At 39.4% G+C, this 25537-nt stretch overlaps 1 protein-coding gene and 1 pseudogene across 7 annotated transcripts in view; one reads left to right on the top strand and one right to left on the bottom strand.

The window, feature by feature from the left end:
• The window catches only part of Hnrnpr (heterogeneous nuclear ribonucleoprotein R), a 41724-nt gene extending 23497 nt beyond the window's left edge, over positions 1 to 18227 (top strand). For 5 of the 7 annotated variants that reach the window (XM_045148810.1, XM_045148814.1, XM_045148811.1 and 2 more), the window contains 4 exons: positions 2844 to 3058; positions 10776 to 10925; positions 14785 to 14906; positions 15044 to 18227. In XM_045148810.1, the coding sequence (XP_045004745.1) occupies positions 2844 to 3058; positions 10776 to 10925; positions 14785 to 14906; positions 15044 to 15656 (1100 nt within the window). In that variant the 3' untranslated portion in view covers positions 15657 to 18227. The remainder of the gene's footprint in view (positions 1 to 2843; positions 3059 to 10775; positions 10926 to 14784; positions 14907 to 15043) is intronic. The other 2 variants (XM_004657534.3, XM_045148813.1) reach the window with 1 other exon arrangement.
• Positions 18228 to 25228: 7001 nt separating this feature from the next.
• On the bottom strand, positions 25229 to 25290 carry LOC123461245 (annotated as a pseudogene).
• Positions 25291 to 25537: the final 247 nt, after the last annotated feature.

The following is a 25537-nucleotide window of genomic DNA, read 5'->3' as shown; positions in this document are numbered from 1 at the left end:
AGTCTGACCTGGAATTCAGTATGTAGTCTCAGGGTAGCCTTTATTTTATTTACTTGCAAGTAGTCAAAGACAGAGATTATGGGTGCTCCAGGGCTCTACCCATTGTAAATGACCTCCAGATGCATGTGCCACTTGTACATCTGGCTTTATGTGGTAGGGGAATTGAACCTGGGTTGTTAGGCTTTGCAGGCAAGCACCTTAACTGCTGAACTATCTCTCCAGCTCCTCTTATTTTATGTCTAGGTGATTTTTTTTTTTTTTTCAAGATAAGGTCTCACTGTAGCTCAGGCTGACCTGGAATTGGTCTCAGGGTGGCCTTGTACTGACAGCCATCCTCCTACCTATGCTTCCCAAGTGCTGGGATTAAAGGCACGTGCCACCATGCCCTGCCCAGCCATATGTGATTTAAAACCATATATATATAAATTATATATACATATATATATATTTTTTTTTGTTTGGTTATTAAGGTAGGGTCTCACTCTAGCCCAGGCTGACTTGGAATACACTAGTCTAAGGTTGGCCTCGAACTTTTGTTGATCCTCCTATCTCTGCCTCCTGAGTGCTGGGATTAAAGGTGTGCGCCACCATACCTGGCTTAAAAATATTTATTTATTTGACTGAGAGAAAGAGGCACAGAGAGAGAGAAAAGGGATTGGTGCAGCAGGGCATCCAGCCTCTGTAAATGAACTCCAGGTGCATGTGCCACCTTGTGCATCTGGCTTATGTAGGTCCTGGGGAATCTAACCTGTGTCCTTTGGCTTTGCAGGCAAGTACCTTAACTGCTAAGCCATCCCTCCAGCCAGTGTGATTAAAATTTTTTTAAAAATTTATTTGCAAGTAGAGGGGGGGGGGGGAGGAGAGAGAGACAGAGGGAGAGAGAATGGGCATACCAGGGCCTTAGCCTCTGCAAACGAACCCCAGATGAATGCACTCCCTTGTGCATCTGGCTTATGTGGGTCCTGGGGAATTGAGCCTGGGTCCTTAGGCTTCACAGACAAACACCTTAACTGCTAAGCCATTTCTTTAGCCCCATATGTGAATTTTTAAAGCAGTTTCTAATTCTGACTCAGTGGAGCTGAGAAAAACATTTATATCACAGTTCTATACATATTAATAAATAACTGGAGCTAGACATGGTAATGTATGACTATAATGCCAGAATAGGGAAGTTGTTGGCAGGAGGACCAGGAGTTCAAGATCATCTACATACTAAGCTTGAGGACAGCCTGGGATATGTGAGACCCTGTCTTGAAAACATAAACAAAAATCAATATATATAATATATAACAGTTTAACAAAATCATGCGTTTCATTTATTCTGTTGATTTTCATTTATTTTTTAAAGGTTGAGTCTAACTAATGCTATGTGTGATTTGGAAACTCTGCTTTAGACTGCTGCACTTTTCTTTCCATTTTATCGTCCAAATATTATTTGCCCCCTTTTTGAAGCTGTTTCATCCTGCTCTTCTGGTTTTGCCCTTTCTTCAGTCTGCGGACTGCTGTGGGCTGACGTTCTTTCTCTTCTGCTGGTGTGCCTTATCCTTCACACCTACAACATGTGGGTGACTACTAGTTCTGTGATGAGCTTATCTCCAGTCCTGCACCTCAGCTGTCATTCCTAGGATATATACCACATTGTCTCACTACCCACTCTGAAGTCTTTATTTTCAGTGCCCATTGTAATTGTGTTGGTTAGACCCCCAGTGGGCATAGTACTCTGACCTTATCACTTCCCTGTGTTTAGCAGCTCCTCTTCAGCTGTGTGTCTTACACTTGTCCTTTAGCAGGTGCTGCTTAAAATGCCTGTTTGATGTTGGCCTTGTGCTATATAGGTATTAGGATAGAATAGTAATAAAGAGACCTGTTTATTTTGTTGCTTTTTTTTTTTTGTTCTTCAACATAGGGTCTCGCTCTAGCCCAGGCTTATCTGAAATTCACTATGTACACTCAGAGTGGCCTTGAATTCACGGCAATCCTCCCACCTCTGTCTTTCAAGTGCTGGGAATAAAGGATGTGCCCCCATGTCCTGCTCCTACTCTTTTTTAAAAAAAATTTATTTATTTGTGAGAGACTGAGACAGACAGAAAATGTGGGCAAACAAACTCAAGACGCATGCATCACTTTGTGCATCTAGCTTTACATGGGTACTGGGGAACTAAACCCAGGTCAAGAAGCACACACAACCAATTTTTGGTTCAAGACCTTATCTGGTGGATGATATTGTTTTTTAAGATAGAGAATCCTAGGGAACACAGATTTTGGGTGTAATGAAGATTTGGCTAGGGTATCAAATAGGACTCGGTAGCTTTAGACACATTTAGAGCTTAAAGTCTGGGCTTGAAACAAAATCTAAGCACTTATTTATAAAGGATAGAGATGGTATTTGAAAGTTGAGCTAGCTCCTATGACCTAGGAAGAGCATGTATGTAGAGACAAGGGCAAAGAACTAACACTGGAGGGGCACCAACAGTTAGCAATGGCCTTTGCTCATGTTAAAAACAGTAATTGCTAAGATAGGTATAAACAGGGTTTTGGGCCATGATTAGTTCAAAGTCAGCTGTTTGAGGTCCTGATGGTGCTTTTATTAATTATGAGATCATGCTATATCAGTTACTGTAAAACATTATAATCTATGACTTTACCTTTAGAACCCTAAAATTAGTAGGGAACATAGAATATGCCAAACTCTATGTGATAATGCTGATCTAATTGTTTACTAGGTAACTAGTGAGTCATTTGAGGCTTCACTTATGTTTTGCTCATTGGAAAGTGGATTTAGGTGTGCCTAATCATTAGCTAGATGTGTGGTGGATGCTTTTGGCTTATATATCTGGCTGTTGGTTTAACAGAGGGTTTGGTGGACGTTATTCTCTATCATCAACCCGATGACAAAAAGAAGAATCGGGGGTTCTGCTTCCTTGAATATGAGGATCACAAGTCAGCAGCACAAGCCAGACGCCGGCTGATGAGTGGAAAAGTAAAAGTATGGGGAAATGTAGTTACTGTTGAATGGGCTGACCCTGTGGAAGAACCAGACCCAGAAGTCATGGCTAAGGTAAATGCCGTTGCTTGGGGGTGGGGTAAGTTATTTCCATTCTGTACTCAGTAAAGTTCAAAGTGTTTTTTTCTTTTTTGAGGTAGGGTCTTTCTCTAGCCCAGGCTGACATGGAATTCACTATGTAGTGTCAGAGTGGCCTTGCATTCACAGCAATCCTCCTACCTCTGCTCTGAAGTGGTAGGATTAAAGGTATGCACCACCTGGCCAGACTGTATACAAAACTTTCTGATAATGAATGCAAATTGTGGCTCTTGATGATAACTAGTTAGATAAGGAGCTGGTTTGACACTGAAGCAGTAGTTTGTCTTGGTATTCATTAATTTCCATTAACCATCCCTTTACCTACAGATGTGATAGACTGAAATTCTATCCCTCCAATTAAGTATTCCATACACAGTGAATAATTATTTAGTGTTAGGCCCAGGAGGGATGTAATTATAATCTTCGTTGACCAAACAGTGACTTTAAAAAAAAATTTTTATTGACAACTTCCATGATTGTAAATAATATCCCACGGTAATTCCCTCCCTCCCCCCACTTTCCCCTTTGAAACTCCATTTTCCATCACATCCCCTACCCCTCTCAACCAGTCTCTCTTTTACTTTGATGTCATGATCTTTTCCTCCTATTATTTATTTATTTTATTTTTTTTCAAGCCCAGGCTAACCTGGCATTCACTATGTAGTCTTAGGGTGGCCTCAAACTCATGATGCTCCTCCTACCTCTGCTTCCGAGTGCTGGGATTAAAGGCATGTGCCACCACACCTGGCTACTTCCTCCTATTCTGATGGTCTTGTGTAGGTACTGTCAGGCACTGTGAGGTCAGGAATATCCAGGCCACTTTGTGTCTGGAGGAGCATGTTGTAAGGAGTCCTACCTGTCTTTTGTCTCTTATATTCTTCCATTACCTCTTCCACAATAGACCCTGAGCCATGGAAGGTGTGATGGAGATATTTTCAGTGCTGAGCACTCCTCTGTCACTTCTTCTCAGCACTATGGTTCCTTCTGAGACATTCCAAGGTCACTGCCATCTGAAAAGAGAAGGTTCTCTAACCAAAAGAGAGAGATTGTGACTACTCCTGTTGTAGGTTTTCAGTCTCAGGGATGTATTCCCTCCCATGGAGCAGGTATCCAGTTAAATTCGAGGGCAGTTGGTTTCCCCATAACAGTGCCACTGTTGCTCCCATTGGCTCTTTTGGCCTGGCTGGCCGAAATATAAGGCTTGCAGTGTCCACTGCTGAGTATCTTCACTGGTGATTTCTCTCGCTCCCACTTTTTTTAATTTTTGTGTTTTTGAGGTAGGGTTTCACTCTAGCCTAGGCTGGCCTGGAATTCACTATGTAGTTTCAGGGTGGCCTTAACTCATGGTGATCCTCCCATCTCTGCCTCCCAAGTGCTGGGATTAAAGACATGTGCCACCACGCCCTGTGACTTAAAAAAAAAAAACAACTTTTTTTTTTTTACTTGTTTATTGAGAGGTGGGGGGGAGCAGAGGCAGAGGCAGAGAGAGAGAATGGGCGCACCAGGGCTTCCAACCACTACAAACGAACTCTTTACACATGCGCCCCCTTGTGTTATCTGGCCTATGTGGGTCCTGGGAAATCGAACCAGGGTCTTTAGGCTTCACAGGCAAATGCCTTAACCACTAAGTCATTTCCCCAGTGCAATAGTGGCTTTTTTTAAAGGTAAGGTCTGTCTTATAACCCGGATTGGCCTGAAGCTCACTGTATAGTCCAGGCTAGCCTTGAACACACAGTCCTCCTACCTCATTCTTTTGAATGCTGGAATTACTAGCGTGTTCCACCATGCTGGACTCATGCCAAGACTTATTCCATTGCATGAATTCCCCGCCACACCCCACCTCCAGTAGGGTTTCTGTGTAGCCCAGGTTGAGTTGGAGTTTACTATGTAGTCTCAGGTTGGCCTTGAACTCCTGGTGTTTCCCCCTACTTCTGCCTTCTAAGTACTGGAATTAAAGGCATGTGCCACCATGCTGAATATGAATTGTATTTTATTTAGATTTGTAGCTGATTTTGCTTTTTTTGAAAAGTGTCCAGTTTCTTTTAGATTATAGTCTTTATGAAGAAGGACAAGAGATTTTGTCATATCTTCTGTTACTTGGTAATGGCAGAATATACACAACAAAACAATTTTCTTCTTACTCCTGGCGTACTTGCCGTCAAGATCATTGCTATATTGAAGGAATCCTGGCTTTTAGGCTTTCCTTTCTGTGACTCCTGACACTATAGAGACATGTCAGCATTGCATCTCTTGCTTATAGTGAGCTCTTGAGTATTTTGGCCATGGCTTGTCCCTCAGAGAGGCAAGCAGCTTATGGATGGCCATAAGTTACTGGTTGGATTCTGCATGACTGAAAATTATTTTCTTTGAGCTTTTAAATTTAAATTTATTTTTATTTACTTGAAAGTGAGAATAGATGTGCCAGGGCCTTCAGCCACTGCATACGAACTCCAGATGCATTTGCCACCTTGTGCATCTGGCTCACATGGGTCCTGGGGAATTGAACCTTAGTCCTTTGGCTTTGCAGACAAGAGCCTTTGAGCTCTTAGAGCTTTTTCTTTTTCTTTTTTTTTTTTTTTTAGATTTTATTTGTATTTGTTTATTTTAGAGAGAGACTGATGGAAGGGGGGGATGGGCGTGCCGGGGCATCTAGCCATTGCAAATGAACTCCAGATGCATGTTCTACCTTGTGTATCTGGCTTACATGGGTCCTGGGGAATCCAACTGCTGTCCTTTGGCTTTGCAGGTAAACGCCTAAACCATCTCTTCAGCCCCTCTTTGAACTTTTTTTTTTTTTTTTTTTTTTTTAGGTAGGGTCTCCCTCTGGTCCAGGCTGACCTGGAATTAACTCTGTCATCTCAGGGTGGCCTCGAACTCACGGTGATCCTCCTACCTCTGCCTCCCGAGTGCTGGGATTAAAGGCATGCGCCACCATGCCCGGCTGAACTTTTTTTAAATTAATTTTTAAAAATGTATTTATTTATGGAGAATGAGATGCCGCAGGGCCTCTTGCTACTGCAAATGAATTTCAAATGCATGTGCATCACTTTATGTCTGGCTTTATGTGGGTGCTAGGGAAATGAACACGAGATGGCCAGGCTTTGGAAGCAAATACTTTAACTGCTCAGCCATGTCCTTGATCTCCGCTTTTAGTTTTGTTTTTTTTTTTCTTTTGTCCCCTGAGGTAGGGCCTTGTTCTAGCCAGGCTGACCTGGAATTCACTCTGTAGTCTCAGGGTGGCTTTGAACTCATGGCGATACTCCTACGTCTGCCTCCTGAGTGCAGGGATTAAAGGCATATGTCACCATACCTGGCTTTTTTTTTTTTTTTTTTTTTTTTGGTAGGGAAAGGGGAAGGAGGGGGGGAAAAAGAATAAGCCTATTTAATACCCTAGAGTCACCTATTTGATTGGGGCTGAAAAGTCTTAAAATTCACTAGAACTTTGAAAGTATGTATAGAAATTAAGTGTATCCTTTGTTGCTTTTTTCTGGTCTTTCTCTCTTCTCTCTCTTTCTCTTTTTTAATTTGTTTGAAAGAGATAGACAAAAAGGCAGATGTGGGGGGAATATAGGCATGCCAGGGCTTCTAGCTACTGCAAACGCACTCTAGAAGCATGCTCCACTTTGTGCACCTGTCTTATTTTGGTCCTGGGGAATCAAATCTGGGTCCTTAGGTTTCATAGGCAAGTGCTTTTTAGCTAAGCCACTTCTCCAGCACTCGGGAGCAGAGGTAGGAAGATTGCCATGAGTTTTAGGCCATCCTGAGAATACAGAGTGAATACCAGGTCAACGTGGGCTAGAGTGAGACCCTACCTTGAAAAACCAAAACAACAAACAAAACAAAACAAAACAAGGCATGTGAGAGAGAGAGAGAAAGAGAAAGGGGCAGGCAAACAGAGTGTGTGCACCAGGGTGCCTCCTTGTGCTCATGGCTTTATTGCTTTCTAATTGAAAAAAAAAAGCTTATTGGGTGTTTATAGTTCACTCATTGATATTACAACTTGTTCAGTATTATTTGTTAAATTAGGTCATTATTTTTTTTGAGGTAGACTGTCACTCTAGCCTAGACCTGGAAATTACTGTAGTCCCAGACTGGCCTCAAACTCACAACGATCCTCCTACCTCTGCCTCCTGAGTCCTGGAATTAAAGCATGCACTACTTGTACCTGACCTTAGGTCAGTTTTATAGTTAAGAACCTAAATGTAACTCTTTGTATAGATAGTTTTTAAATTTTTTTAACTTTTTTGTTTTATTATTATTTTGGTTCTTCGAGGTAGGGTTTCACTGTAGCTCAGGCTGACCTGGGATTTACTATGAAATCTCAGGTTGGCCTCAAACTCACGGAGATTCTCCTACCTCTGCTTCCCAAGTGCTTGGATTAAAAGCATGCACTCCTATCCCGGGCTTAGCATTTCTTTTTTTGGTTTTTCGAGGTAGAGTCTCACTCTAGCCTAGGCTGTCCTAGAATTCACTATGGAGTGTCAGGGTGGCCTTAAACTCACGGCGATCCTCCTACCTCTGCCTCCTAAGTGCTGGGATTAAAGGCGTGCGCCACCGCACCCAGCCTTTTTTTTTATTGACAACTTCCATAAGTATAGACAATAAACAATGAAGTTCTCTCTCCCCACTTTTCAAAACTCCACTATCCATCATATCCCCCCTTATTCCATCAATCTCTCTTACTTTATTTATTTATTTATTTATTTATTTATTTATTTATTTATTTTGGTTTTTCGAGGTAGGGTCTCACTCTGGTCCAGGCTGACCTGGAATTCACTATGTATTCTCAGGGTGCCCTTGAACTCACGGCGATCCTCCTACCTCTGCCTCCCGAGTGCTGGGATTAAAGGCGTGCGCCACCACGCCCGGCTATTTATTTATTTATTTCAAAAAATTGTTTATTTGAGAGAGAGTCGGGGAGAGAATTGGCATGCTAGGGTCTCTAGCTGCTGCAAATGAACTCCAGGTGCATGTACCACTTTGCACATCTGGCTTATGTAAGACCTGGGGAATTGAACGTAGGTCTTTTGGCTTTGCATGCAAGTGTCTCAACCACTAAGCCATCTCTCCAACTTCAGTCTGTCTTTTATTTTGATGTCATCATCTTTTCCTCTTATTATTATGGTCTTGTGTTGGTAGTGGCAGGCACTAGATACACTTTTTCCTTATTGAATATTTAATTTAGCTTCTTTTTTTTGGGGGGGGTTCATGGTAGGGTCTTGCTCTAGTACAGAGTGACATAGAATTCACTATGTAGTCTCAGGGTGACCTTGAACACATGGCAATCCACCTACCTCTGCCTCCCGAGTTGTGGGATTAAAGATGTGTGTCACCATGCCCAGCTCAACTTAACTTTCTTAAAAATTATTTTTGGAGCTGGGCGTGGTGGCGCATGTCTTTAATCCCAGCACTTGGGAGGCAGAGGTAGGAGGATCACTGTGAGTTTGAGGCCACCCTGAGACTACATAGTGAATTCTAGGTCAGCCTGGGCTAGAGTGAGACCCTACCTTGAAAAAATAAAAACAAACAAAAAATTATTTTTGGGTTTTTCTAGAGTAGGGTCTTATTCTGGTCCAGGCTGACCTGGAATTCACTATGTAGTCTCAGGGTAGCCTCAAAAACTCATTGCTATCCTCCCACCCTTGCTTCCTGAGTGCTGGGATGTTTTGCAATGCTGGAGAGATCCAACCTAGGGTCTTACACATGCTAAGCAAATGCTCTACCACTGATATATATAATTTATTTATGTAAATAAATATATATATAAATAATATATAACATTATATATCTTCAGCACAATTATTTATTTGAGAGAAAGGGGCAGTTACAGTGAATGGGTACACCAGACCCACTAGCCACTATAATTGAACTCTACATGCAACCCACCACGTGCACCAGGCTTTGGGGAGTTGAACCTGGGTCCTTAGGTTTTGCAGGCAAGCACCTTAAGCACCACTAAGCAGTCTCTTTACCCCTGAGCAATCTCTCTATCCCTGCCTTTTTTCTTTTTTTTTTTTTTAAGTAGGGTCTTGCTCTAGCCAAGCTGACCTGATGCAGTCTCAAGGTAGCCTTGAACTCACTAACTTTGACTCCAGATTGCTGGGTTAAAGGCCTGCATCACCATAGCCAGCCAGTCCTCAGCTTTTAGTAGAAGAGCAGTATGTATGTATTTCTCTGTATGAACCATGTATTCGTGAGTTTTTGCTTATTTTTCTTTTCATTTGTTGAACTTTGTCTTATTTCCTAGTATTCTGATAATATCTTTGTGTCATACATTGCAAATATCTCTTCCATATTTGTCTTTTGACTTTGCTTAAGTTGGTTTTTGCCATGTTCAAGGTGTTTTTAGTAGTTGAATTATATCACTCCTTCATATGGCTTATTGATTCTAAGTCGTAAGTCCATCCACTCCATTGTTACATAAAGAAATCACCCTTAGCCAGGCATGGTCGTACATACCTTTTAATCTCAGCACTCTGGAGGCAGAGTTAGGAGTTCAAGACCAGCCTAGGATTACTCTCTGAGTTTCAGGTCAGCACGGGCTAGAATGAGATCCTACCTTGAAGCGACAAGCAATAGAACACACCAATCCAGGAATTTAGTCCCTGCACTTGGGAGGCAGAGGCAGAGGGAGAAAGATCATTGTGAGTTCGAGGTCACCCTGAGACTACATAGTGAATTCCGGCCTGGGCTAGAGTGAGACCCTGCCTCAAAAAAAAAAAAAAAAAGTAAACCTTTATTTTCTTTTTGCATGACCATAGTCCTCACCTTATGTGTCTTGGTGTATTCCATGAAGTATGGACTAATTTTTTTAAACTTTTAATTTATTTATTAGAGAGAGTGGAAGAGAGAGAGAGAGAGAGAGAGAGAGAGATTGGATGCCCCTGGACCTCCAGCCACTGCTAATGAACTTCAGATGTGTGCAGGACCTTGTGCATCTTGCATACTGGGGAGTCGAACCTAGGTCCTTAGGCTTCATAGGCAAGTGTATTAACCACTAAGCAATCTCTCCAGCCCAGGGCCAATTTTTATCCCCCCCGCCAATTAATACCACCTCTACTCAATGATTTAAGTATTGTGGTTATTTTTTTTTTTCAGATTTGCTGTCTCCCCCCGCCCCCGAGTTTTTTCTTTAAATTTTTTCTCACATACATACCCTGTTCTAGGAGAGAAAACAGGAGGGGGTGTTAAGACCATGTTTATTTTGTAAATTAACTTAGTAATAAAGAATGTTGGCTCTCTGTAGGTTCTGTTCACGTTGGTAGGTGCTCTAATGATAACAGTTGGAGAGGGCAGGATCAACAATTTGTATAATTGGTTCATTTAAAAAAGCTCAATTGAATTTGTAACTAATCTGGGTATGGTGGCACACACCTTTAATCTCAGCACTTGGGAGGCAGAGGTAGAAGCCCCATGAGCTCGAGGCCACCCTGAGACTACATAGTGCATTGCAGGTCAATCTGGGCTAGAGTAAGACCCTACCTTGAAGCTCCCCCCCCAAAAAAAATAATACTGTAACTAATATAACAGTCATTTTTCTTAATACTCTTTCATTCTTTCTATGATTGTACTTTCAGCATTTAATGGGTTAGAGTAGAATAGCCTATATGTACCATGAAGATAGGAAGAAATGCTTTGAGTTTTTAGCTAAAATTTAGTAGCAATACCAATTTTGTGTATTTATTGTTGCTAGGTGAAAGTTTTATTTGTGAGAAACTTGGCTACTACAGTGACTGAAGAAATACTGGAAAAGTCATTTTCTGAATTTGGAAAACTTGAAAGAGTAAAGAAGTTGAAAGATTATGCGTTTGTTCATTTCGAAGACAGAGGAGCAGCTGTTAAGGTGGAAGTTTTGCAAATTTTCTTCTTAATCTTCTTAATTTTGTTTTGAAATTTACACAAATAATTTCTAAGACCAAAATACATTTGGAATTTAACTGTGTGTGCGCATGTGTGGGGCTAGGGACAGAACCAAAGGCCTCACATATATGTTAAGCAAGTGCTTATCACTGAGATATACCTCCAGGCACTGATATTTTGCCAAATTCTAGAAATTTCTTTTTAATAATGTCTGTAAAGTGGTATTGTTGATCCGGTAAGACCCCAAGACAGATTATTATTGTTTGTGATCTCGGGTAAGTTATTTTTTGATTTTGCTATTATTTATGTCAGCCCTAGATTGGATAACATGGTGCCTTGTGGGTGTACAATGTCCAATGTGTAGTGCGCACCCCAGACAACTGGTATTACACCTGTTGTTTTCCTCAGTCCCATGGGCCTGTGAAGGACAAGCAAATGTGTGTGACTTCACGTACAATACAGCAAATTTCATGCATATTGTGTTCTAAGAAGTTAATTCTTCATAGTTATCTTGAAGGTTTTTTTGTAATTTTTTTTGTTTATTTTATTTATTTATTTGCGCGTGACAGAGAGAGAGGCAGAGAGGGAGAGAAAATGGGCGCGCCAGGGCCTTCATCCACTGCAAGCGAACTCCAGATGCGTGCACCCCCTTGTGCATCTGGCTAACGTGGGTCTTGGGGAATGGAGCCTCGAATTGGGGTCCTTAGGCTTCACAGGCCAGCGCTTAACCACTAAGCCATCTCTCCAGCCCTAAAACTTTTTTAAAGAATATTTTATTTATTTATTTGAGAGGGAGAGAGGCATGCAGATAAGATAGAGAATAAGCCGTGCGTGGTGGTGCATGCCTTTAATCACTCTGAGTTCCAAGGCCACCTTGAGACTACATAGTGAATTCCAGGTCAGCCTGGGCTAGAGTGAAACCCTATCTCAAAAAAGCCAAAAAATAAACAAACAAACAAACAGTAACAACAACAAAAAAACCCAGAGGGCTGGAGAGATGGCTTAGCCACCGCAAATGAACTCTTATTTGCATATGCCACTTCAGGCATCCAGCTTTACATGAGCCCTGGGAAATTGCTGACAAGCACTTTTACTGCTGAGCCATCTGTCCAGCCCTTCATAGTTATCTTAGTCACTTTGTGCTTAATCATCTCAGAGTTAGGATTATTTGACTTGGTTTTGCTGATTTCAGTAATTATTCAATATTCCTTGGGGGTAATAGTTGATTTACTCCTTGGTGATAGTAATAAAAAGTGTGAATGAAGTATTTTCATAAATATTTAGGACAGAAAACCTGTATATGTTGCTGTTTTAATAGATAACATTTTTAGTTTCTTGTTACTCCTGTTCCTTGATCTTTCCCAGGGGGCCAAATCATGACTGATTGCTTAATTTTGTTTATATAATTAGCAAGATGGATTCAAACTATTTGTGGAGTGACTGGTTATTTTCTACTCACTGGAGGTGGCATGCTGCCACTTCTATGCTGCGCATTTCCCCCTTGCTCAGGCTAGTACTTTAAAATTGGTCCTATGGGATCTTTGACCAGTGTTGGGGTTTTCTTTTCCCGCTTCCTTGTCTTAGTGCTGAGGTCAAATCTAGAGTACAAGCATAAGATTTGTCCCTGAGCTATACCCCAAACTCTGGTTTGGAAATAAATTGATTTGCTTAATGACAGGGTCTAAGGAAGAAGTAGTGCTTATGTAATTCACAGCTTGGTATATAATCCAGTTTATATTTGGTTTCTGAAACTCACAATGGTATAGAGCACAGATGTCTAATAAAGTTATATTTTATAAATATTGTTCTTGACTTAGTTTAAATAATTGGATGACCTAGTAGGAAATACGTACAAGAAATGAAAATATTTACCTGAACTAGTAGGCTTCATAAAGAAGCCTGTTAAATTACAGTTTTTAGTCCAAGAATTGAGGTTCACCCTCCAGAGGTCCAGGCAGAGAGTAGGTGTTCCATTCTTTTTTTTGTTTAGCTCTTGTTTCAGTTTGCTGGTGTGTAGTGTGGGGGAATCATATTAGACCTGCTGGCACATGCTTCACCACTGAGCTCCAGCTCCTAATCAAGAAGACTTAATAGATTTCTTCAGTTGTTTAACTTGTTTTGGTTGAAATCGTCCATGGCGGAGAGGGCAAAGGGGGACAGTTAAAATCAAAAGAAGAAAACTAATTTAACTTTCATCAAAACTCACTGGGACTTTTTTTTAGTTTTTCAAGGTGGGCTTTCATTTTAGCTTAGGCCAAGCTGGAATTCATTCTTTAGTCTCAGGTGGATCAAACTCTTCCTACCTCTGCCTCCCAAGTGCTGGGATTAAAAGTGTGCACTAACATGCCCAGCTTGCTTTTTGTTTTTTGAGAGACAGTGTTCTGTAGATTAGATTTGGGGTAAACTTCTTCCCTCAGCCTTTTAAGTGCTTCAGTGACAGGCATGTACCACCCCAACTGAGACATTTCTTTAAGGGGAGAGTATTATTAAGCATAGAGATGTAGCAAGGGGATAATGATTGTATAGGGAAATAAAAGATAGTAGCAAATGGGGCACTTTTTCTTTTAAACTGAGTTTTTGAAACTTGAATTTAGAACAAGAGGAATAAAGGACTCAAATGTAGGGCTACCTGCCAGGCTACTTGGGGGGGCTACTAGGACCACAAGTTCAAGTCCTACCTGGGCAACAGAGTGAGTTCAAGGCTAACTTGTTCTGAATAGCTTAGTGAGGCCATGCCTCTACACAAAATAAAGAAGTTGGGGCTATAGTTCATTGGTATAGGGTTTGCCTAGCATGTGCAAAGCACAGGGTTCTATCCCTTATACCTTAAAAAAATAAATAAAAGTGTGGTTCCTGCTTTCTTGATGGTTGCTTGAGGTTTCATTAATTTTTTTTCTGGCATCTCCTTTTAGTTAAATACTGTGTTCCATATTAAGTGTTTTGAGATAAAACTTGACTTTGCCAGTATCTTGTTGTTGAGTTTCTCTGAGTACCTCATTTGGTAATCTTATGTTCACTTCACATCTTAAAAACTTCTGTGTTAAGACCTGTATTTTTTTTTAATCTTTTTTTTCCTTCCTTTTTTTGTTTTTTTTGAGGTAGGGTCCCCTACTAGCCCCAGGCTAACATGGAATTCACTATGTAGTGTCAGGGTGTCCTTGAACTCAGGGTGATTCTCCTACCTCTGCCCCCTCCAGTGGTGGGATTAAAGGCGTGCACCACCACGCCCCGGCTCTTTTAAATCTTTTTTAAAAAAAATATTTATTTGAGAGAGAGAGAGAGAGATAGAGGGGGGAGGGACTGAGATTGTGTGTGTGTTTGTGTGTGTGTGTGTGCGCCAGGACCATCAGCCACTGCAAACGAACTCCAGACACATATGCTACCATGTCCATCTAGTTTACATGGGTACTAGCAAATTGAACCTGGGTCCTTTAGCTTTGCAGGAAAGTGTCTTAACCAGTAAGCCTTCTCTCCAGCCTGGAAGACATCAATTTTATTCTGAAAGTAACTGGTATATTTATAAAACAAAGGCTGGGCATGATGGTGCATACTTTTAATGCCAGCAGTTGAGAGGCAGAGATGGGAGGATTACTGAGAGTTTGAGGCCACTCTGAGAGTGCAGAGTGAATGCCAGGTCAGCCTGGGCCAGAGTGAGACCCTACCTTGAAAAACTTAAAAGAAAAAAAAAATGATTAGGTGGAAGGAAAGGATCAAATTTTGGAAAATTAAAATAATTGTGAAATAAATTGCTTAACAAGTAGATTAAATGGCAGATTTATGTTGTTATGTTTTTAAAAATAATGTTTCTTATAAGATAAGCTTATTTTTATAATTTTATATAGGCTATGGATGAAATGAATGGAAAAGAAATAGAAGGGGAAGAAATTGAAATTGTTTTAGCTAAGCCACCAGACAAGAAAAGGAAAGAACGTCAAGCTGCTAGACAGGCCTCCAGAAGCACTGCGTGAGTTTATATTCTAGTCATCTTAGTCCTTGAATAAGGAATCACTAGTTAACAAAAATCAAGTTAGTAAAAATCAGGATGGTCTCAATTCTTGAATAAACTTAACTTGTCCCTCTTGTATTTTCCTTCATTGCTAGGTATGAAGATTATTATTATCACCCTCCACCCCGAATGCCACCTCCAATCAGGGGTCGAGGTCGTGGTGGAGGGAGAGGTGGATATGGCTACCCTCCAGATTACTATGGCTATGAAGACTACTATGATGATTACTATGGTTATGATTATCATGACTATCGTGGAGGCTATGAAGATCCCTACTACGGCTATGATGATGGCTATGCAGTAAGAGGAAGAGGAGGAGGAAGGGGAGGGCGAGGTGCTCCACCACCACCAAGGGGGCGGGGAGCACCACCTCCAAGAGGTAGAGCTGGCTATTCACAGAGGGGGGCACCTTTGGGACCACCACGAGGTTCTAGGGGTGGCAGAGGGGGTCCTGCACAACAGCAGAGAGGCCGTGGTTCCCGTGGAGCTCGGGGCAATCGTGGGGGTAATGTAGGAGGCAAGAGAAAGGCAGACGGGTACAACCAGCCTGATTCCAAGCGTCGTCAGACCAACAACCAACAGAACTGGGGTTCCCAGCCCATCGCTCAGCAGCCGCTTCAGCAAGGTGGTGACTATTCTGGTAACTATGGTTACAATAATGACAACCAGGAATTTTATCAGGATACTTATGGGCAACAGTGGAAATAGACAAGTGAGGGCTTGAAAATGATACTGGCAAACTACGATTGGCTTTAGATCTACATTCTTCAAAAACAAAATTGGCTTAACTGTTTCATCTTTAAGTAGCATTTTGCTGCCATTTGTATTGAGCTGAAGAAATCACTTGTATATACTCAAGTCTTTTTAGTTTTCTTCTTTTCACAAATGCTCTTGGACATTATTGGGCTTGCAGAGTTCCCTTATTTTGGGGTCACAATGCTTTTATCGTTTCAGGCTTCATTTTAGCTTCAGAACAAGTTGTTAAATCATGATTTTGCAGAACCTTTGGTTTGGACAGTTTCTTTTTTTCTTTTTCTTTTTCTTTTTGGATTTGGGATAGATTACATAGGAGTATGAAGTATGCTGTAAATAAAATACAAGCTAGTGCTTTGTCTTAGTAGTTTTAAGTAATAAAAGCAAACAAATTTAAGTTTTCTTGTATTGAAAATAACCTATGATTGTATGTTTTGCATTCCTAGAAGTAGGTTAACTGTGTTTTTAAATTGTTATAACTTCACACCTTTTTGAAATCTGCCCTACAAAATTTGTTTGGCTTAAACGTCAAAGCCGTGACAATTTGTTCTTTGATGTGATTGTATTTCCAATTTCTTGTTCATGTAAGATTTCAATAAAACTCAAAAAACTATTCAAAACATTACCTATTTCAAATTCAATTGTGTCCTAAAACATTATTTTATTCGTAATCCTTGCAAGGAATATTGTTTTCAAAGTATAACTGCCTATGTGAGTGATCAAATTCATGCAAAAATTCTTGTCTATTCCAATATGTATTGTAAATATCAGATTGAGGATTAGTCTAAATTCAAGTATTTATTCCAAATAGCATTTCATTGATTGGTGTTCTCTCATAATCTCTTTTAATTTTGAAATTTTATTCTTAAAAACAAAACAGATTCAAAGGTTTGGAACAGATATTGGATAATTGGACAATTTGCCTTAAAGCAAAATGGAGCTGGGGAAGCAGACTGCAATTTATTTTGACCCACACTGTCAAGGATAATTTGTGGCTGAAGACCTTATTTGCTGGATACGTGAATGCACATTCAGAAAAATACTGTTAGTATCGTGGCGTCATTTGCACTGCGAACTAAACTTCACTTTTAATAGTCATGACCAACCCTACTACTTGAGTTACGCTTTAGGAACATGACTTCCTATTGCAGTATAAATTTGCTTTGAGAAGCCAGTTAAGCCTTGAAAGGCTTTTAAATATCTGACTAGTCATATCTGACTTTCTGTTAACACCTCTTTTTCCTTTTTTATTTTTGCTGTGTCATGTGGCTAAGATTTTGTTGGCCAAGTATTCATTTTCTTTAGAAATTCTAACTTATTCTAATGACTTTTTTGCTTCAGAATGAAGAGAGCACAAGAAAATTTTATAGTGCAGAGAAAGTCCAGATCACTTTCAAATTACTAGCGAAGTTTCCCTTCTATTTTATTCTTAGATGATTCTAAGTCTCTATTTTTCTTCTGTGCTGGGAATTGAACCCAGGGCCTTGCACATGCTAAGCAAGCACTCTACCACAAGCAGCTGTACCTTAGCCCCTGTAAAAAAAAAAAAAAATTATAAAACTGTAAGCCACTGGGAAACAATCAAAATGGACAGACCATTATTCTCTGCTTTGTCTCTGCTCGGTGTCTCTGTGAAAGCAATATTATTAGATCCAGAAGCATAAGCCATCCCTTGTGAGCATGGTGAGATCATGTTTTCAGTTTCATGACTTTATTTTGAGTTAAAAATTAATGTTTTCTGACAAATCTCATTCTTTTTCAAAGTTTACTTACTATACAGCATAATAATTTAACAGGCCTTATTAATATTCCTCTTATTTTTAAGAAATTGGTAAAGGAATTATGTGGTCTGTTGTAGCTGTACGTTAACAAGGGTATTACTTGGTTAGGATTAGAGTTTATTGGTTTTTCTTATGCCTATGTAAGCAAATAAAGACACCAAAAATACTTTATTACTTTTGAACTTTGGAATTATAAGTCTGAATTAGACTTAAAGCACCGATTTTTTTTTTTCTTGGAAAGAATAAAATATACAAGTAAAAGCTGAGTTGCTAATATTTTTTTTTTTTGAAAATTAGATGTTAACAAGCTAGTCATGAAGAAAACTAAAGCAATTTATTATTCTTCTAATACACCCCTAAAATTAAACCCTAAACATAAAAAAACTTGAATTTCATGTCAAAATTACTTAACTGTACATAGTATTTTGAATTTCAAAGTGGATACTTCTTCCCCTGTCCCTCTCACTTATTAAAAGTATATTTGCAGAACTTTCCTTTAATACTTGCTTTACAGGCTTTTACTTATTTACCCAAAAACATAGTCCTGTAAACATTAAACCTCACTTAAGTGTTCAGAGCTTTCCCTTGATGTTTTGTAAATTATCACTTGCAGCAGCATTCAGAAAAAGTATAGAGCTCATCTTTTTACAGAAATCTAATATTGTCTTAATGTGAACATTAAAACTTCAATCAAGGAACGTATTCCTATGTATAAACTGTCCCCCCCCCCAAAAAAAAAAACAAACCTGATTAAGCTTGACTACTAAAGTTTGTGTTGGGAAATCATACCTGTATTGAGGGAGACCTCTTTGTAGGTATCCTCCTGACCTAAACAAATACATACCTTCCCCATAATGGAATGCTAATTTTTATTTGATCACTCATTTATAGCAGTTGTTTAAATGTATATATTTATATGAAGGTGTTCTAATCATTTAAAAGCAAAACAGTTCTAAAAAGTTGCCAGATTTCTAATAAACGCAAGTTTACCTGATCAAAATATGAGGAAAATGAGTTATGGTTCTGTAGTTTTTTTTTAAATAAAACGTTCGGCATAATTATTTCATTTTTCTTAGTTAATGGGGTTATTCTGCAAAAGAAAGCCCAATGCTTTCTCTTAGTAGTAGGCAGATTTTTTCATTGGCCGTTGAACTCTGATTTAGAATGTGAACCCTTTCATAATGATCAGGATGCATCAGAATAAATATTAGAAGAGAAGGGACATAAAATTCCACTCCTAGCCTAAAGCCTTGCAATTATTCTTGAAACTCATTACTTCATTTGCCTCCTGCCCATTTGAATAGAATCATACCTATGTTTTATTAATTGTGTATTATTTGTAAAACAAGACCCTTCCAGTAAATACTTGCTATAAGGCTATCACTTGTTTGGTATAATCACTTATGAATTTGTTAAAATTTGCCATTTTGACTTTGCAAGGAATATTTTCCTATACTAAGCTCTTCAGTATTCTAAAGAAAGCAGTTATCCTTAATGTTCATATTGTGATTATTATTTGGAGTCTCTTACGTGAACAGCTAAAAAAGAGCCTTATAGAAAGAGTGCACTGGATTTATACATGTGTTTATGTTTCTCTAATGGGAGCTTCTGTTAACTTAGGGGTAGAGTTCTCAGTAAGTCAGTGGATTGGATGACTGACTGGAGAATCCAGAATGACAAATCCGTTAACTAGACATAATTTATTTTTACCTTAAAAGTTTGTTGATTAGGTCTTAACTTTTCAATGCAAACACCAAGCTTTTAAAAAATACAGCTTATTTAATGTCATATATAAATATTTAATTTAAACTAGTTACTGATAATTTTTTTTGAGAATTGTTTCCCTTTTAAAATGCATATACTTATTTAAGGTTACCAGAAGCTCTGGTTTTCTTTTGTTTTGTTTTGTTTTATAATCATTTTCAGATGTTATCCAGAAATCTGCAAGTGTACTTTTCCTGTTTTAACTCCTTCCTTTTATCACCTGACTATCAGGGAAGCGAGGTTGAGGCTGCCCTGACCTGACATGTCATGATGTCGACTTGCTAGGTGGGGTTCGCTGGGGACGATAACCAGTGGAATTATTGGTAAGAACTTTTTTTTCCTATTTTTTTTATTAGTAGTGGGTTATTAATTGTGGGAGAATGCCCATACCCTATAAATGGGCAAATTATTGTTGGGCTTATACAAAAATAAGATTTTAATATTAAATCTATTAATAGGAACATATAACAAGGACCTCCTCAAAATGGTAGGAAAGGCCTGTAAATATTAAGTAATGAAATATTCAAATATCATTTATCAAGATAGACACCTTACAGTCTGAACCATCTAATGGAGAGGTAATAAAGTTGCTGTATTTTACTGTTATTTTAACCCCTCTGTCATCATATTTGTTATACTTTTATTAGATTAGTATGTAAACATTTTAAGAGATCTTTTTGGAATACACATTGTAGTAAAAATGGCAAAGCATTGATAAACTGGTAGATTTAAACACTAACAGGTACTTTAAAAAAATTATCTAAGAGCCAGGTGTGGTGGCACACTGTATTAGGTCTAGTACTTGGAGGCTGAGGTAGGTGAATCACTGTGAGTTCAAGGCCAGCTTGGGACTACCGAGTACGTTTAGGTCAGTCTGAGCAGGAACAAGACCCTGCCCCAAAACAAACAAAAATTCTCCAAGATAAATCATCACATTGTAAAATTAAACTTGAGAGTTTTAGCAATTTAACAAGAGTGTTGTCAGGTTGAAAATACAGTGATTTATAATAACTTTGGGTCAAGAAGAAATTACATAGCTAAAATTCTAAGGCCTTGAAATTAACAGAGATACAAATACAGCACTGAGAATGTGGCTCAGTGATAGATGGAGCTTATATTTATCATGCTGGAAGCCCTGGGTTGAAGTCCTCAACACCCCTTTCCTCCCCAACTCTACAAACTTTTCACCTGATAAAATTACTAAGTACTGGTAAAATTAACACTCAATGTAGACTATTACTAGTTTTGTTTTTTTTTTTCCTTGAGCTGGATGTGGCAGTGCATGCCTGTAATCCCAGCACTCAGGAGGTAGAGGTAGAAAGGTCATGAGTTTCAGACCAGTCTGAACTACACAGTGAATTCAAGGCCAGTCTGTGTTGCACAATAAGATACTGTTAAAGGAAAACAAAGGCTAAAAGATCATTGGTAGAACACTTGCCTCATATGCCCAGGGTCCTAGGTTTGTTCCCCAGTACCACAAAAATGAAAATGAAAATCTGTCCACCTTATACTACAGCGGATTTCATGACAGTATGTAGTAACTAGAATTACTGTACCATACAAAAATAATTGTAGTATGATGCAATACTGATAAAAAGTAATTATGGATTTTCATGCTCATGAACTTCCGCAGTATTCTTGTAGAATTTACCTTCCTTTTGGTTGGAGATACCAGTGTACAAAGTGTCTTGTAGGTGTTATACATTAGTCAGCATTGTAAGTGTAAATGCTTATGTGTAAGTTTGCTGAAGAATAGCTGGCTGTACATCACTTAACACAGTGATACAGAAAGGGCTGTACTGAGTGCACTGTTGTGTAAGGCACTTGTTTTTCTTCTGACACATTTTATGCATGTATCAGTGATAGGAAAATTCAGTGTATAGAACTTTAAAGACTGCACTAGAAAGAAAGCATACTTCTTAGGAGTGTCTGTGGTGATGGGAGCATTCAATCCTGACGGCTCTGTAAGCTAAGAGTAATGCGGTGCAAATTTATTGATCTTTTTTGCCACTAATAAATTTTCATAGGACCTAAAAGGGAGGAAGTGCTATGAGAGACAAGTTGAACATTGTTAAGGACTCCCATTTCATGTAGCAAATGTGTCAGGATCCTACAAACATTGCCAATCATGACTTCTCACATGTGAAGGTTGAACAGAAGGAACTTTCTAGCCTGCTCAATAGCATAGGCAGAATTGTACGGTGTTTAGTACTGTGTTTTAAGGCTATTTCTATAATTGCACTGAAAGTTGCTACAAACATTAAATTGCTGGTTTGCATATAAGTAACCTGAGAAGTATCCAAATTGGGACATTTACAGGGCATTTTCCATTTAATCGTTTTTTTAAGAAAAACATGCTTTTGGTACAGTGTTTATGTACCATACTGTATTGGATTATTTGTACAATGTTAATATTTTGAATAAAATTTAACATGTTCAAAATGTTGTGTGGTGATTTTGGGTGTGGTGTGATGCATTCAACTGTGCAAAACAGATTTAATAGTTAGCAAATTAAAGTTCTCAGTCAAATGGAATGTCTATCCTCAAATTCGGTACTAATTCATGCTTGAAGAAAGGTAGTCAAGGCGTGAGTGGCATAGGAGAGGTCAAAGGACTGGATTCCTGGGAGTAGGTTATTAAGTGGTCAAAGAAGGCCCTGTGCTGGGGAGACCTGGGTTACAGGTGTCGGGCAGGAATGTTGACTTTGGCGCTACAAGCTGCTAGTAAAGTTCTGAGGGATTTTGACATAACCACACAACTGGGAAAATGGAAACACTTGTATGGTGCTTTCAGTAGGCTTTTTATTGCCTTCAGCTTTTTGCACGACATACCACAAGAGAAGAAGTGGTGAGGGGGAGTATTTGAGGAAAGCTCTATTGGGTTTGGATGAATGATGGAGAAACGTTGCCAGTGTTCAGAAAATGGCATATGAAGATTTCTCTGATTTCTTCAGGTAAACTTAGTTTCTATTTTCACTTAGCTCTTATTCCCTTACAGGTTGCCTTAATACAATTGTTTTTCTCACTGTCACCCTGCAACTATATTTAAGCCTCAATGTGAAAGGTAGAGAGGTTCTGCAACTGAGGGTGGAAATTTACTTGAAGTAAGATGCTTGTTGCCGTGCACACTGTGCCGGTTAGTAAAAAGACTTAAGGGGAACTAAATCAGTGATCTGTAAACACATTGAGTCACAAGAAGCAGTTGTAATAAGGTCATAAATACAAAATTCTTCCCTTTGGTCAGTATTTTCCACGTTGCTGTTCTAACTCCCCCTTCCCCCTGTAGTAAAACAGGAAGGAATGTTCTAAAGGCAAAAGTATTTAAACACTTGTACCTTGTAGATATTGACAGTATCAGAGGTAGAAGTAAGGCAGGCCCACTGATTGGTGTATAATGTGGCCCAGCCTGCTTAGCTTCCAAGATAAAGAAGATGGAGCACATTCAGGCTGGTAAGACTGTAGACAGTTCCTATTAGTTCCTAAACCTTTATTTAGTTTATAATTTCATTGGGTATTTTTTTTTTATATTTAAAAAAGTATTTATGTGAGAGAGAAAAGAGGAAGAGGTAGATGGAGAGAAAGTGAGAATGGGCATGCCAGGGCCTCTAACCACTGCAGATGAGCTCCAGACACATGCGCCCCCTTGTGCATCTGGTTTACATGGGTCCTGGGGAATTGAACTGGCATCCCTAGGCTTTGCAGGCAAACACCTTAACCACTAAACCATTTATTCATCCCTCGCTGGGTATTTTTTGTGGAGTGTATTATATTAACTTAGAGGGCTATCTCCCACTTACAGCTATAAGAAAAAAGTATTTTGGGTTTTAAAAAATTTTTTATTTTTAGAAATCTATGATAAATCGGGACCATTTGGAAAGGAACATTTCCTCAAAAACCTAAGAGGCAAGAGTAGGGTTTCACTCAACTATTAGCTTAATATTCCTAGATTGTAGCTGGGTGTGGTGGCACACAATTTTAATCCCAGCACTCAGGAGGCAGAGGTAGAAGGATTGCCATGAGTTTGAGGCCACCGCAAGACTATGTAGTGAATTCCAGGTCAGCCTGGGCTAGAATGAGACCCTACCTTGAACCCCCCCCCCCAAAAAAAAATTCCCAGATTGTGACTTTAGGGCCTAATTGTTCACCTATTATTTGGCTGGAGGTTCATATGTATGTATGTGATGGAACACTTGCTTAATATGCATTACCCCTGGGTTCAAGTCTCAGCAGTAGGGGTGGTGCTGGGAGAAGATATATTAGTCAGAGTTCTACAATTACGCTGAATGCAGTGTGTTATCACTTGAAGCTGCCCTGGGCCACATATCCTATGCCTAAAAATAAACTAACTTTGGCCAGTCATGATGGCACACACCTTTAATCCCAGGCTGAGGTAGAAGGGCTGCTGTGAGTTCAGGGCCTGGGATAGAGTGAGTTCTAGATTAGCTTGGGTTAGTGTGAGATTCTGCCTTGAAACCCTCTCCAACCCTTCATCCCCAAAATGAAACTACACAACATAATCCTTTAAAAATCACATGCACTGTGTCATTTTAAGGTTCTTGTCTGCAGTTGTGAAAGTGATCAGTGCAATGAAGTACAGCATTGGTAACGAATGGCTAGAAGTCTTCTCAGTAGAGTTTAAAATAATCTCTGAACATGTGTTCTTGGGATTAATTTTATGCCTTAGCCAGGAGTACTTTAGGTCTGTACATTTCAGCTACTTGGGTTTTTATTTTGATTAAGTAGAAGTTAATACACTTTATAAAGCTATTACTGTTTTTAATCACGAAAAGCATTGAAAGGAATTCTGTCTTCATTGGATTTGTTGATAGTGTTCTTTTATTTGGCTTTTGCTTAAGATTCTCATTTGCTTTGGATGGAGAACATAGATGCCCTTAGGGCAAGTTATGGTGTAGTTGCTTTTACCATTGGATCATTTTTTATTTTCATTTTTTAAAAATATGTATTTATTTATTTGCAGAGAGAAAGAGAATGGGTGCACCAGGGCCTTCTGCCGCTGCAAACGAATTCCAGATGTATGTGCCACTTTGTGAATCTGGCTTTACATGGGTACTGGGAAACTGAACTCCAGCTGTCAGGCTTTGCAAGCCAGCACCTTTAATCATTTAAGCCATCTCTGAGCCTGGTTTTCATTCATTTATTTATTTTGGTTTTTCAATTAGGGTCTCTATCCCAGGCTGACATGGAATTCACTGTGTAGTCTCAGGGTGGCCTTGAACTGATAGTGATCCTCCTACCCCTGCCTCTCAAGTGCTGGAATTAAAGTCTGGATCCCAATTTTTATTTTTATTTGTTTATTTATTTGTTTTTGAGGTACAGTCTTGCTCTAACCCAGGGTGACCTGTAATTCACTATGTATTCTCAGGGTGGCCTCAAGCTCATAGTGATCCTCCTACCTCTGCCTCCCAAATGCTGGGATTAAAGGTGTGTGCCACCATGCCTGGCCCTGCTTTTAAATTTTTTTTTTTGTTTTTTTTTTGAGGTAGGGTTTGTCACTCTTGTCCAAGATGACCTGGAATTCAGTATAGAGTCTCACTCACTGTGATCCTCCTATTTCTGCCTCCCAAGTACTGGGATTAAAGGCATGCACCACCATACCTGGTCCTGTTTTTAAATTTTTTTTTTTGGTAGGGTTTTACTCTAGTCCAAGATGACCTGGAACTGACTATGGAGACTCAGGGTGGCCTTGAACTCACAGTGATCCTCCTACCTCTGCCTCCTGAGTGCTGGGATTAAAGGCATGTGCCACCATGCCCGGCTCTGGTTTTTAATTTTTGAGAGAGGATTTTCTGTAGTCCAGGATGGCATCAAACTCTAGCAGAGCCTGGTCTTAAAGTCCTCATCCTCTTGCCTTCACCTCCCAGCTGCTTCAGTTGCAGGTGTGTGCCCCCACAGCTGGTTTGTTGCGTTCTTTCTACTAGATTAGAAACAAATACAAAACAAGAAACAAGGCACTTAACTGTTTTTTAATATGGAATGCTTCGTGAATTTGTGTGTCATCCTTGTGCAGGAGTCATGCTAATCTTACATGCACTTTACTTTTTTTGTTTGTTTGTTTTTCAATGTTGGGTCTCGCGCTATCCCAGGCTGACCTGGAATTCACTGTATAGTCTCAGGCTGGCCTCAAACTCACAGCAATCTCTGCCTCCCAAGTGTGAGGATTAAAGGCATGCGCCACCACACCCGGCTCTTTTTTTTTTTTTTTAACTTGAGTTACCTTTATCTTTTTTAAAAAATATATTTTACTTTTACTTATTTGAGAGAGGAAAAGAGA

This window comes from Jaculus jaculus, chromosome 5, assembly GCF_020740685.1.
Source record: "Jaculus jaculus isolate mJacJac1 chromosome 5, mJacJac1.mat.Y.cur, whole genome shotgun sequence".
Lineage (NCBI taxonomy): Eukaryota > Metazoa > Chordata > Mammalia > Rodentia > Dipodidae > Jaculus > Jaculus jaculus.
The sequence above is the reverse complement of the archived record's forward strand: the minus strand, read 5'-3'. Positions and strand labels throughout refer to the sequence as shown.